The 12,858-nt window shown below is 34.5% G+C and overlaps 3 protein-coding genes across 7 annotated transcripts; 2 read left to right on the forward strand and 1 right to left on the reverse strand.

The window, feature by feature from the left end:
* The first annotated feature begins 77 nt into the window (after positions 1–77).
* On the forward strand, positions 78–1,623 carry LOC131672352 (U1 small nuclear ribonucleoprotein A). The gene is made up of 3 exons (XM_058949510.1): positions 78–242; positions 483–722; positions 792–1,623. Exons 2-3 carry the CDS (start codon positions 486–488, stop codon positions 1,242–1,244), a joined length of 690 nt encoding a protein of 229 aa, XP_058805493.1. The 5' UTR covers positions 78–242; positions 483–485; the 3' UTR covers positions 1,245–1,623.
* A 30-nt stretch (positions 1,624–1,653) lies between these two features.
* LOC131672347 (solute carrier family 26 member 6-like) lies at positions 1,654–5,724 on the forward strand. Of its 3 annotated transcripts, none has more exons than XM_058949505.1 (12): positions 1,654–2,050; positions 2,234–2,355; positions 2,469–2,579; positions 2,649–2,921; positions 3,012–3,190; positions 3,275–3,439; positions 3,510–3,614; positions 3,692–3,825; positions 3,914–4,076; positions 4,144–4,344; positions 4,412–4,660; positions 4,748–5,724. In XM_058949505.1, the coding sequence occupies exons 2-12, from the start codon at positions 2,349–2,351 to the stop codon at positions 5,186–5,188; spliced, it is 2,028 nt and encodes a 675-aa protein (XP_058805488.1). In that variant the 5' UTR covers positions 1,654–2,050; positions 2,234–2,348; the 3' UTR covers positions 5,189–5,724. The 3 variants fall into 3 exon arrangements, with proteins under 3 accessions (XP_058805488.1, XP_058805487.1, XP_058805489.1); XM_058949504.1 differs by having other exon boundaries at positions 2,237–2,355; XM_058949506.1 differs by lacking the exon at positions 2,234–2,355.
* Positions 5,725–5,767: 43 nt separating this feature from the next.
* On the reverse strand, positions 5,768–12,726 carry LOC131672346 (protein zyg-11 homolog B). Of its 3 annotated transcripts, none has more exons than XM_058949501.1 (11): positions 12,006–12,144; positions 11,477–11,704; positions 11,157–11,397; positions 10,876–11,070; positions 10,407–10,798; positions 10,182–10,327; positions 9,715–10,103; positions 9,238–9,607; positions 8,925–8,939; positions 8,217–8,556; positions 5,768–7,710 (listed from the first exon to the last, which is right to left on the reverse strand). In XM_058949501.1, exons 2-11 carry the CDS (start codon positions 11,598–11,600, stop codon positions 7,562–7,564), a joined length of 2,361 nt encoding a protein of 786 aa, XP_058805484.1. In that variant the 5' UTR covers positions 11,601–11,704; positions 12,006–12,144; the 3' UTR covers positions 5,768–7,561. The 3 variants fall into 3 exon arrangements, with proteins under 3 accessions (XP_058805484.1, XP_058805483.1, XP_058805485.1); XM_058949500.1 differs by lacking the exon at positions 12,006–12,144 and adding an exon at positions 12,517–12,726 and having other exon boundaries at positions 5,769–7,710; XM_058949502.1 differs by lacking the exons at positions 8,925–8,939; positions 12,006–12,144 and adding an exon at positions 12,517–12,725 and having other exon boundaries at positions 5,770–7,710.
* Between the last annotated feature and the right edge of the window lie 132 nt (positions 12,727–12,858).

Below are 12,858 nucleotides of genomic sequence, written 5' to 3' on the forward strand. Positions count from 1 at the left end.
TGGGAGCTGTCGCTTGTTTAGATGTTAGTACTTGTATATGCGCCTTAATGTTTTCAAGCTAAGCGTTCCTCAATGTAAAGGTTAAGTATTTAGGTTGTGAAGCCGCCGTATTAAAATTAGCATGTCGGCTACTAAGATTTGACGCCAACTCGCCAACACTTCAAAGGCGTTTAATATATAGTTTTATATTATTTAGTATAGTTTGCAGTTTACGAAGTTCATATCTGTTATCTTAAACACCAGTAAGTAAATGTTTACTTTATATTAAGTGCATACTTTTAAAGCTATAAAGCATTGAAGCTAAACAACCTATTTCACTCAAAAAAATATTCGAAGAGAACGCTTCATTTATTATTGTACTATTCTTTTATATAATTTTATAAACATTTTATTATTTTTTGATCAATCTACTAGTATATTCATTTAAAAAGTAGCAAAACACATTATATTTAATTTTGTTCTACATAACCTTCATATTACAGACCATGGATATTCGACCAAATAACACTATTTATATCAACAACTTGAATGAAAAAATTAAGAAAGAAGAGTTGAAGAAATCGTTATATGCTATTTTCTCACAGTTTGGTCAAATTCTGGACATTGTAGCTCTTAAAACATTGAAAATGAGAGGTCAAGCCTTTGTAATTTTTAAAGAAATTGCTAGTGCAACGAGTGCCCTTAGGTCAATGCAAGGTTTTCCATTTTATGATAAACCAATGGTAAAGGTTCATTATTTTTTTGTATTAATTTAAAAACGTGAATGCTTTAAATTATTTTTATAATTACAGAGAATAAATTACTCCAAAACTGACAGTGACATTATAGCAAAACTAAAAGGAACGTATACAGAAAGGCCGAAAAAGCCTAAGAGAATTATACAGCCTGCCGACGAAGAGGCAAAGAAAGCTAAAAAGAGGGCCAAAGAACAGGCCAAGCAGCATGGTCAAATGGGTTATGGAGCTGGTGGGCAAATGGGTATGGCTAATTCAGCAGTACCTGAACAACCACCAAACCAAATTCTCTTCCTGACAAATTTGCCTGATGAGACTAGTGAAATGATGTTATCTATGTTGTTCAACCAATTCCCTGGTTTCAAAGAAGTACGTCTTGTTCCAAATCGACATGATATTGCTTTTGTTGAATTTGAGAACGAAGTTCAGTCTGGAGCAGCTAAGGATGCACTTCAAGGTTTCAAAATCACACCGTCACATGCAATGAAAATATCATTTGCTAAGAAGTAATTATATTCTAGTAATAAGTTAATACCTTTAAATGTAATGAGAATTCTAAAATGTGAGTTTGAGAGTAAATGATTTGCACACAATCTTAGCTATGGTGTGTACCTCACCATGTACAAAGTAAAGAAAATTAATTTTAATATGCAACAGAATTGATTGTGAATGTGAGACAATTAGTTTAGCTATTATATTTTGTAATAATTAGCAACATTAATAAAATAGAATAGCTATTGTTTAATGCTGCTTTGATAATTATCTCAGAGGTAATGAATTTTACAATAAATGTTTTATGTCACACAATGAAATTGTAAATGCAAACATACTTAAAAATGAGTATAATTATGTAAAATCTACGGGGAAGCCAAAATTCAATAAACAACAAATGTTAATAATTATTTTGCATTTAGTTTTTTATCGGTCATATTTGATATTTAAAACGCCATCTACAAAATCGATGATAGATGGAACTACTATCAATTCTCCCAACACGTCAAAGTCCATCTGTCCATGCGTGGTGTGGTAGTGGGTGATTCAGGGCGATTCGTTTTCTTGGTTGCTGGCCGTGATAGCATCCGCTGTTGTTCACATACTGTTTTCTCATTCGTCACGCATTTTTAAATGGTCACACTTTATTGCCACGATGGTCACGAGGACATGATTCCCGTGATGCAATTAGCGCGAAAGTCCGCTCTCGGGAGATATGCCAGTGCGATAATAACGAAAAATTCAGGCTGCTGTATGAGCTACGGTTTCGCTAAGCAACGAAATCATAGCATCCAACGACACACGAGAGGTGCTTCGATTTCAAGGTAAGCCTTTCGTTATATGAGTTATAATGAAACAGCTCGCGTACTCATTAAGTAGTTGCTTGCGTGATACTGAACGCGGAAGCTATACGTGCTTCTACTGACACGCTATTGATCAAGTTTTCCTATTGTTTTCTTTTTCTGTTTACGCCTGCATTTTTTTAACTCTGCGACTGACGTCTCAAGTAGTCATGCTATTCCGTGATGTCAACTAGATTGATTGACATATACGCTGTCAAATTTTATCTATGCAGATTCGGAGTACAGTTTATATATTCATTGAAACTTTAATTCTAAGAGAATGACAAGTAAGTTTGACAATTTGAATTTGAAAAAATGCGGGAAAAAAGACTATCAATTATCAGTTTAATTATATTGATGCTTATAATATTATTGTGAAATATTTTGCCATACACAATAGGTAACATGGGTAAGGAAGCCAAGACAATCTTGAAATTGAATGTAGAGAGACCTGTACTTGAAGAACAAGATCTACGTCAATTATATCAATATGAAAAACCAAACATATCTGGTACGAGACACTTATTTCTATACTTGATAGTTGCCAAGATTAACATTATGAAATTATGCTTTCTCACAGTGATACAAAGTGTTAAGAAATCTTTAAGATCTGCAAGTTGTAAAGGATGTATTGAAAATGTAATTCCAGCTTCTTACTGGCTAAGAAAGTATAAGTGGCGAAATGACTTTATGTACGATGTTATTTCTGGTCTCACTGTAGCTATAATGCATATACCTCAAGGTATGGCATATGCACTTCTAGGCAATTTAACTCCAGTTATTGGTATATATATGGCTTTTTTCCCTGTACTTACCTATGTCTTCCTTGGCACTTCAAGACATGTTTCCATGGGTAATCATTAAAAAAAATTATTTTCTTTAATGAACAATCATATTTGAATACACCTAATTATGAAGTAATTTTTATATTTACATAAACCAGGAACTTTTGCAGTTGTTTGTCTTATGACAGGCAGAGCTGTTTTAGCCTATTCAACCCCCCTGGAAACCATTGAGAATTCTAATAATACACTAAAAGAGTCTCAGCTGTTGCAACATACAAAAATATATACACCGATACAAGTTGCTACATCTGTTACTTTCATGGTTGGCATAATTCAGGTGAATTTTAAAACCTCAGTTTCCTAAAACATGATAACTAAATTATTAATTAAAGGAATAAGAGGAATTCCATCTTCGTTTTAGCTCATAATGTATGTATTTAGATTGGGTGTAATAAGTACTTTATTGAGTGAAACCTTTGTTAATGGTTTCACCACTGGGGCAGCAATTCAAGTATTGCTTTCTCAAGTATTTGATTTATTAGGATTGAATTCAGTAAAACCAAGAGGCTACTTCAAACTTATCAAAGTAATTAAAAATAAAATATTACATCAATACATTAGATTAGATATTGCTCACAATTATTGGTTTTTTTCAGACGTTTTATGTTATCTTCAAGGACATTCCAGATGCTAACATAGCTGCTGTGATAACTTCGTGTATTACTTGTTGTCTATTAACTTTCAGTAATGAGCTAATCAAAGTATAGAAAATTAATTAATTTTACTAAAATTCTTATACAAATTTCAACCATGATTCAAACATTTTAATCATTTACAGCCTTGGGTAGGTAGAAAATGCAAGTTTCCATTACCAATGGAACTGTTAGCAGTAATAACTGGAACATTAGTTTCCAGTATTTTCAACTTACCAGCATCATATAACATAAAAACCGTTGGAAAAATACCAACAGGGTGAATAATCTTTTAATTCCAAAATGTGACTTGCTTGCAAGGAATAATTCCTATCAATGTTTAAGGTGATTTCGTAATTGTATATTAGAATACCAGAACCTCAGTTACCAGCGTTTTCGTTGCTCCCGACCGTCGCTCTTGAGAGCATTGGAATAACAATGGTTTCCTACACAGTGACAATGTCTATGAGCTTTATATTTGCCAAAAAATTACACTACGATGTTGACTCTAATCAAGAGTTATTTGCTATGGTGATTCAAGTTCTACTTTTTCTCTTAAGCTCTATTCACATTTTAACGCGAAATCCAAATTCAACAGGGCAGCAGCAACATATTTGGTGCTTTCTTCTCCTGCATGCCGATCTCGGCATCACTTAGTAGATCTCTAATCCAACAGGCTGTAGGTGGAAAAACTCAGCTTGCTAGTATAATTTCTTGTTTAATATTACTTGTGATACTATTGTGGATTGGCCCGTTTTTCGAGCCATTACCTAGATGTGTTTTAGCTTCAATTATAGTTGTAAGTATTACTTGTTAATTGCAAAGTTGTTTTCATATACTAGTATTAACGCCAATTTTTATTGTAGGTAGCATTAAAGGGAATGCTAGTGCAAGCAAAAGAATTAGCGAAATTTTGGAAGATGAGTAAGATTGACGGTATAGTGTGGATGTTAACATTCATATCTACGGTTGTAGTTAGCATCGACGTAGGTCTAATTGTCGGTCTATTAGCATCGATAGCCAGTATTTTGTTCCAAAGTGTAAGGCCTTACAGTTGTTTATTGGGCCATGTACCAAATACCGAGTTATACTTGGACACAAGTCGTTACATTGGAGTAAGTTTAACGATTTTTTAAAGGCGCTAATTTGCCTTGAATTTTTTTTACGTAACTTTTTTTTTGTCATTTGTTTCGTCTGTGCAGGTCGCTGAGATATTCGGTATAAAAATTTTCCACTACTCCGGTGGTCTGAACTTCATAAATGCAGGCCAGTTGAGCCATGACCTTCAAGAGAAGGTCGGCGTGAAACCTCGACTAGTATTGAAGCACCGTGCCAAACTCGCAAAGAAGGGTATTTACGCGGAACCCAATGATTTTGAAACCAAATGTACTATCAAGTGCATTGTCATCGACGTGGGAGCTGTGTCCAAGATCGATTCAAGTGGAGTACACGCGTTGCGCGAAATTGTCGCAGATTTTGCTCAAATTGATATTTCTGTTTATTTGGCCGCTTGTTCGCCCTTGGTCTACGACAAAATTCAAAGATGTGATCAATTAGAAATGGGTCAGCTTACGTTCGTCGTATTCGCCACTGTTCATGACGCCGTTTTCTACGCAAAACGCGAACTCATGTCTAAATCTTGAGACATTTTTACTTTCGCTGTTCTGACATTATTTTATTGTCAATTATGACGTCAGTACTTGAAAAAGATGTAATTTTAATCGAATCTTGTGTCATAGCTCTTACAGAGTTTTTTAAATAATTTAAACGAATATCCAAATATCTATCTTAAATATTATTTTGATCAATTTTATCCACGAAGACTTTCTAGCTACTTAATTTTATGGCATGTTAAATTATTTTTTATGAACAAGTTGACTTTTGATAATGGAACATAGGATCATTACCTATTTATAGAAGCTGCTCATCGTGCGCTCTCTTATTAAGTATTACTTGAATTGCATCTGTACTTGAACTATGTAATCGAACATAATTTTTTGATAAAAAAAAACAATATTTTTATACTATTCAAACGGTATAATCAACATATCTCTATAAAAAAATATTCTTATAAAAGTATATTACAATTTTGGGATATCTATAAGAGTATATATTATATATTTATATAATGTTTAAAGTTATATAATTCAAAATTTATTGGACAAACCGAATTAAATTGTAACAAAATGTTGGAGAAATAAAAAGACAATATTATTTTTTATAAAACACAACGCATATGTATTTTTATTAATAGATCGCTATTTGCGATTATCTATTACATTCTTTTATTAATTCTACAAGACTTGGGCAGGTTAGATCCGAAATCCAAACTACATCCAAGATCAACAAATATATCGACAGAGGAAAAAGGCAAATATCGCTTCGATAAATTACAGCATCTCAATGCATATGCGCGCATCGCGAAACTGGTAATAATTGCTTGAAAACTGCCAGTTGTCTCTGTTAATTGCAAATATAATTTTTTCTATAATTTATAATACTCTGCATTAACAATTTTCGTCCAGGACGGCATGTAGCCAAAAATATCATCAATCAGCTTGACAAATTTTATATTTTCGGTCACAAGTGTAATCGACAATCAGCACTGTTTTATACTTTGATCAAAACCAGGGCTGTTTTTTTTAACGTGCACAAGTTATAATTGATTATTTACGTGGATTTGACGTTGTATTTTAAGTTGCACATAGATTAATAAAAAAATTATGAAAGTTTATTGGGACTAAGAATTCGTGTCAATTTAAATAATTTTGTTTACTATTGACATTACAATCAGCCTTCAGTAAAATTGTATGATTATTGAAGATTCAAAAATACTTTGCACTATATTCGTCAAACAGAAAGTTATTTCAAAAATAATTTTTAATTTTTTTACGGTTCATTCCGATGCCTAAGAAATGTTATAATAATTAACAGAAAAAAACAAAATAATGACATATATTTTAATACTTAGTATAAAGAAAGTGGTTAATTTTCAGCGACACAAAATTACTTACACATATAATAATATAAAAAAATCAAACGTCATAATTCTCAATCTTATGAACAAAAATAAAAAATTCTGTTTTAGTCATATAGCTAAAATTAGTATCCTCCAACCGTTCCCACAAGCATCCATAATTTTTTCATTTACCTATAGATGATCGACGGCATTATCACGTCATCGATGTTGTTTCTTTTTTTTTAGTATAAGAAAGAGAAAATCAAGTACATCCCGAGCTCAATAAGAAAGCCATTAATTCAATGTCATTACAAGCTGCAAATTAAATGAACGAGCGAAAAAGAAGCAGTGAGAGATTAATATAGACCGATATTAATTTTGGTCAACTGCACTTATACTTTTACAATGTTTCATATTTGTTTTTGTTTCTCTCTAACCGTTACACCATTTTGTTTATTTATCTACATAAATCGTAAGGAAAGAAGGTACTTACTAGTTTTGAACCGTATAGATAAACGGAAATAGAGTCGTTTCGACAAGTAAATGAAAAAAATTAAAAGTCACACCCGTTTTCGCATGTAACGTTGACCGATACCACCCACGCACACGCGCGCGCGTTATACATGCATATATTTAGGTGTATCGTCAAATCAAATAGGATCTATGTGTATGTATGTGTATGCAACAATCAAACGTACATGCTCCTCGAAAATTGCACAGCCCTAGCTCCGATATTCCTCGGCAAAGGGAACTAAGGGTTGGGTTTTATATTTGTTGTTTGTTTCTTTCGATAAATATAGTTAACTTTTATCCGTTTGGACTATTGATCGAGTTTGGAAAAAAAAGAGCAGGGATATATAGATTTCTGTTTCGTGTTTGTTTTTATCATTCGTAAGAGAATAAATTGACTAGCATATCAACCAGTGGGAAGTCATACACACAGACGCACACTGTTAACTTGATCAACGTAGTCGTTCCTTATGCGGGTGCAAGAGCGAATCAGGTCAATCGTTAGGTTCTCGTCGGTTTATCAATGATGACAAAGTGCTGCCTGTCGTTAGCATGGCTGCTGCGTCACCGTGTCGAGGATGGCACGGCACAGGGTACGTACATTTGGCTGCATCGTACTCTCGCTGTTTTCCTTCTGTAGCTCCTCAAGGATCTTTACGCCACCTTCCTTTACCAGCATCTCGCAGTACCGATTCGCTGAAATATATACATCATCAGCTTTAAGGAAACCACACTCATTTGCTTGTTAATTATATAATTGCTTTAATTATACAAGCTTCCATTTAAAAATTAATCAAAATATTAGACACTGTAACATTCAATAATATTTGTGCGTGCTTTTATTGTTCCGAATAATCAATTTGTTTACTCGTCTTTTCATTGCCGATGTTATATTTTAAGCAAGAACGGGTAGACTATACTTTACATTATGTAATAACTTGATGTTTATAATTGTAACAGTTGTTTTGAATATATATATAGTTAACTTAATTCTATTCTTCAATTAAAACATACTTACAAAGTGCCAAGTTATTTTTATAACGAAATTTATACTTGAAAAACAAAATTAATCTACAATCTCAGATTACACGCATTTCACAAACAAAAATTCTACATATTAATAATTATCCTTACCCTTAACAACTTATAACAAAGCTTGATCAATGTGAAAGAAATAAAGAAACAGACAATGCGGAACTCACGGTTCTTAGTGCAGACGTGATGAATAGCCCAAACGGCCCAGAGTTGAACCGGATAGGCATCAGAACATCTAAGCAATGGGAAGAACGGCTGGAAGCTTCGGTAGGCGACCATTTCATTCTGAGGTGTCTGCCAACTGGTTACGGCGCGCGCCAGCTGATCCAGCAACTGGTTACGCGTTGGCAGTAATGGAGCCGTAAACCACAATCGTGGCCCATCGCTTAATAAATGTGCAGCAATCCCAGCAGCAAAGTACGATACATCGATGTGTTTCGAGTCCAATAACAATGACAGCATCGAGATAAAACGTGATTGCATCAATTGATCTCTCAGGTGGCCGACCTAAAATTATTTTCGATTGGTTGATGTAAAAACATAGAGTGGTGTGAAGGCTTATTAGCATGAATGCGTGGAAGGTTTTCAGGATTCATGTTTTTATTCAATAACAACGAATGATGCATGTGAAGTAAGCAATGCAAACGATTTTTTTCGCAGTTTAGCATTGAAGAAGAGTCGTGAAAGAATTGTCTTTTATAAAGTTACATTTATTTGGAACTTTGCATCAAAATTAATAACCGATTGTTTTCGTTACTCAAAAATATTAGCTATCTTAAAACCGTGCAATAATTTATCATCCATGAAAGTAAGGAACATGGTTAAAAAGCTTTCTTTATTGAATGAGGTGTTTAAAAAATGTAACTCTTACTAACCTCAGCAGCTCGAATCTGTTTAGAGAAAAAGAACAGAATCATAATTAAGAAAAGTCAAACATGTACAAATTAAGGACACGTATTAACAAACGAAATTTTGATGCAAAATCCAATGTTAAAGAAAAGGAAATGTTAAACCCATTTGAAAGTTCAAGCTTACCCGTAAATGACATAAATGACATATTACTACCTAAATATTTGAAAAGCTCAAATAAACTTTTGTATAAAACATTTTTCAATTCAAGTTTTTCAAAGACACAACGTTTCTGGTAATAATGGAAAAAAACATTTAGTTGAAGAATTAGGAGTTTACCTCAGCAATATTATTGAGTAGTCCTAGCACTTTAGTTTCAACGCTTGACTCGCCCTGGAAGCTCTCAAGGACCTCCAAAAAGAGTTCCATACCTCCTTCCTCTAAGAACACTTTGCATGTGGTGGCACTTTCGTCGGTAAGATTCCACAAAGCACTCAGAGTGAACTTCATGGTAATGTCTACCGACTTAGATTGTACCTTTGAACGCACCATTGACAGGAGCTTTGACATATACTGCGGTTGGGCACCAAGCATTGATGTCTCAATCGTTGAGATCTTAGCTGCCAAAATCGAGCAGATCGCTACCGACATTCGATTCATTGAGGCGTCATCAAACGCCGATAAACAGTTCATTACCAATTTCGCACATCTACAGAAACATTAGCTTTATAAGTACTCAATAACAAAATTTATCTAACATATCAAATTAATGAATCGCTTTTAAATACCGACAATAAAATAAATTTGCAAAATTACCTGTACTTATCAAAAGCGACATCCTGGAGAATCCGATCGCTGCACAAAGTCAACAAAGTATTCTTCTGCAACTGATAGTGATTTGGATAAGATTCCATAGCCGTAAGGGTCAAATCTACTATCTGTTTTAGTACAGATGGATGAATTTTGGTGGCAAGCTCGCCTTTTGTCAGATTGTAAAGACATGCCGTGGCTGCCATTTGTACACGAAATTCCTGGGGATGTGCTCGCATTCCGGGAATTACGAGTTTAATAACATCAACTCGTGCCTCACTGAAGTATGAAGTCAATCGGAACAAGTTGTACAAGCATTTCTGTACGTAGATCGGCCTGTTTGGATACCTTCTCAAGGCCTCTAAGATTTGGGATTCTGTTGCTGTACCGCTCACCTATTTTTTATAGTTTTATGACACGTCGTTAGAATATATAGGCTGATATTATATTGAAAATTTTGAAAGAGATCTTACCACAATGTCAGACCTATAATTTTTGTTCAGTGGGTTCATTAGACAATCTTCATAGCAAGCATCAGAGTGAACAAGACCTAAGAATTGCAGATTTTTATGTGCTTGGATGAAATTCCATAAATCTTTGCCATCTATATCATCTTTGCCTGTAATAAAATCAGGAGTTATTTTCAACTTCCCTTCTTTCTTACCATAATAATTTAATCTAATGTATTCAATGTTTACCTGATATATCCAAACTCTGAAGGTATGGCATGCAATCGATGGCTTTGAGTAAATCTGTAATCTTAGACCTAATAGGTGCAAATACTTCGAATACGTGGGTATCTCTTTCGTCAGATATATCTAAGGTTCTTAGCTCATTCAATTCCAACAATACAGATATCATATTTCCACAGCCGCTTATTCTTAAATTGTACATTATTAGCGTTTTTAATCTGTCCTTGCACTTTCTTAATGGGGAAATGTCATCAACTCTGGTGCAAGATATGTCAAGGCTTTGTAAAAGAGGCAAATCTTCAACAACGATTTCTAACCCATGCCTATTAAACTCAGTACCTGACACATTCAAGATTTGTAGAGCACGCAATTTGCTCAATGCTACCACAACACAGTATCTACAAAATAAAAAATTACATCATCATTCAGAATTCCGTCGTATATGTCATCATATATTATGAATCATTGAACAGACCTTGAACAATCCATAAAACTTCCTCTAGCAACACTTAATGATCTAAGATTTTGTAGACTCCAATCACCTAAACAAGCTATTAAATCATTAACAGTTATTTTTAATCTATTTACTTCTAAATCTATAACTTTATGTTGCTTAAGAACTGTGAGTCCTTTCACAGTAAGGTTTGATGCATTTTTTAATTTGACATGCCTAAAATATACAAGCATTACAGTAAAAAGAAAAAATCAAGTAATTGCTATTAAAAACATTGCAATATGTATTTGAACAAATTGTACCTTAGCCTTGTAGTTTTAGAATCAAATAGTGTTATGGTCAAGTCAGATAGCTTCTTTCTTTCGCATAAACTATAAAGTAATTGCTCTGAAATTTCGGTTGGTAAAAAAGTGTCTGGATCTTTGAAGCTGAGTTTGGTTGTGTTTGCCAAAGCATATTGACTGGGCAAATTAGTTGGTAGAGCACCTTGGGAAGTTTCAAAAGTACCTTCTCCAGCATTGTTAAATCCTTGATCATCATCGGCTAAAAAATATTAATTGACATAAAATAATAACTTACATGTGACAGAGACTGTTGACATATTTTGTAGTTAGAGACTCACCAATAGAGACAATACAATTCCCAGGTATAGCACCTGTGTCAGGATGATAGTCGCAAAGTGCCATAACATTATCACAGATATAATCAATGCAGACTTCCTGCAAGCTTCTTGGCGACTCAAACATTTTGGAATATATGTACTTCTGTCACTGACGCATTGATTGAAATGCTAGCACAGTGCTCAACTGACACTTTTAATCTACTTTCTCGAATTTTTCCCAGCCATTATCTGAAATTCCAGGGAGAAAAAAAGTCTCAAACAAACGACTCCTGAGAGAACGGAAACGACGCATTTATCGTTACTCAGTATCAAAACGCAATTTTTGTTGTTCAATCTAAAAGGAGAGAGAAAGAGAGGGAAAGAAAAAAGAGAGAGAGAGAGAGAGAGAAATTCCGCGAGACATTTTTAAATGTATGTATAAAAAAGTGCTAAGAGAGCGCAAGAGAACCGATCAATAACTACTTGTTTGACATATGAATAATGCTAGTAATTAAGGATATGTGTTACACACAGCTTTCACAAAACTCACCAAGTTAAGAGTGTCTTTTTCTCTCTCTTTTTCTCTCTCTTCTATCTTCTGGGAATAATGCCATTTACGTCATGCGAGCTCTTACTCTTCACAGAATTACTTGGACAGGCGCGTAATAAACAAATGAGCTTGTTCAAATCACGTGCAGTAGCTGTTAGAGAGCGATCGTGTGCGAGAACATCTTTGAGAGTTAAAATATTGCTGGCACTCCTCTCTCTCGCGCTTTGGCAATGATGTCATTAAACAAGGAGAGAGAAGAGAAAGAAAGGTGACGATTATTCTAATCTTGTTATCTTCCGCGTTAAAAAAACGATCACTCTTGTATATACACAGACAAGCACAACACGCAAACGCTTATATAAGTGATCTCGCGTGATGGAGGAGAGCGCGAGAGAACTTAGCTGTGGATCAGCTGTTTGCTTCCAGAAAATTCGTGAAAACTCAATAACTGGAAATTTCGCGAAAGCGAGCAACGTAAACAAGCCAACTGTACATATCTGTGCCTACTCACCTTAGCTGCCTTCATCGCCATCTTGAGAGTTTGCCATCTGTCAATGATTGGCGCATACGCGGATTATTATGCTATTTTTCGATGAGAAACTCAACACTCTACGCAGAAGTCGCCTGTGGTTGGTATCCCAATCAGATGACGAAATTTAAAAACAAACCTTGTTTATTGCAGAAGAAGATGAACGAAGCAGCTACGCCAACCTGAGTGCAGAGTGTTAGAGCCTCCTTCTTTCTCTCTCTCTCTCCCACGCGCGCGCGCAGCAGAGCGGCGCATTAACTACGCATGTACACAATCATAGTCACACACACATTGCTACATATTACACATAATAAGTTCGCTTCT

Source organism: Phymastichus coffea, unplaced genomic scaffold, assembly GCF_024137745.1.
Source record: "Phymastichus coffea isolate CEN01 unplaced genomic scaffold, Cenicafe_Pcof_1.1 PCOF00148, whole genome shotgun sequence".
In the NCBI taxonomy this organism is placed as follows: Eukaryota; Metazoa; Arthropoda; class Insecta; order Hymenoptera; family Eulophidae; genus Phymastichus; species Phymastichus coffea.

Bases quoted from the DNA above. Each gene is read 5' to 3' on its own strand.
- LOC131672352 (XM_058949510.1), top strand. From the start codon at position 486: ATGGATATTCGACCAAATAACACTATTTATATCAACAACTTGAATGAA. The intron at 723-791 runs GTAAAGGTTCAT...TTATAATTACAG, and splicing joins CATTTTATGATAAACCAATG to AGAATAAATTACTCCAAAAC.
- LOC131672346 (XM_058949501.1), bottom strand. From the start codon at position 11,600: ATGTTTGAGTCGCCAAGAAGCTTGCAGGAAGTCTGCATTGATTATATC. The intron at 10,799-10,875 runs GTCTGTTCAATG...TTTATTTTGTAG, and splicing joins AGTTTTATGGATTGTTCAAG to ATACTGTGTTGTGGTAGCAT. The intron at 7,711-8,216 runs GTGAGTTCCGCA...TATATATTTCAG, and splicing joins TCACGTCTGCACTAAGAACC to CGAATCGGTACTGCGAGATG.
- LOC131672347 (XM_058949505.1), top strand. The intron at 2,580-2,648 runs GTACGAGACACT...GCTTTCTCACAG, and splicing joins TGAAAAACCAAACATATCTG to TGATACAAAGTGTTAAGAAA. The intron at 2,922-3,011 runs GTAATCATTAAA...TACATAAACCAG, and splicing joins TTCAAGACATGTTTCCATGG to GAACTTTTGCAGTTGTTTGT.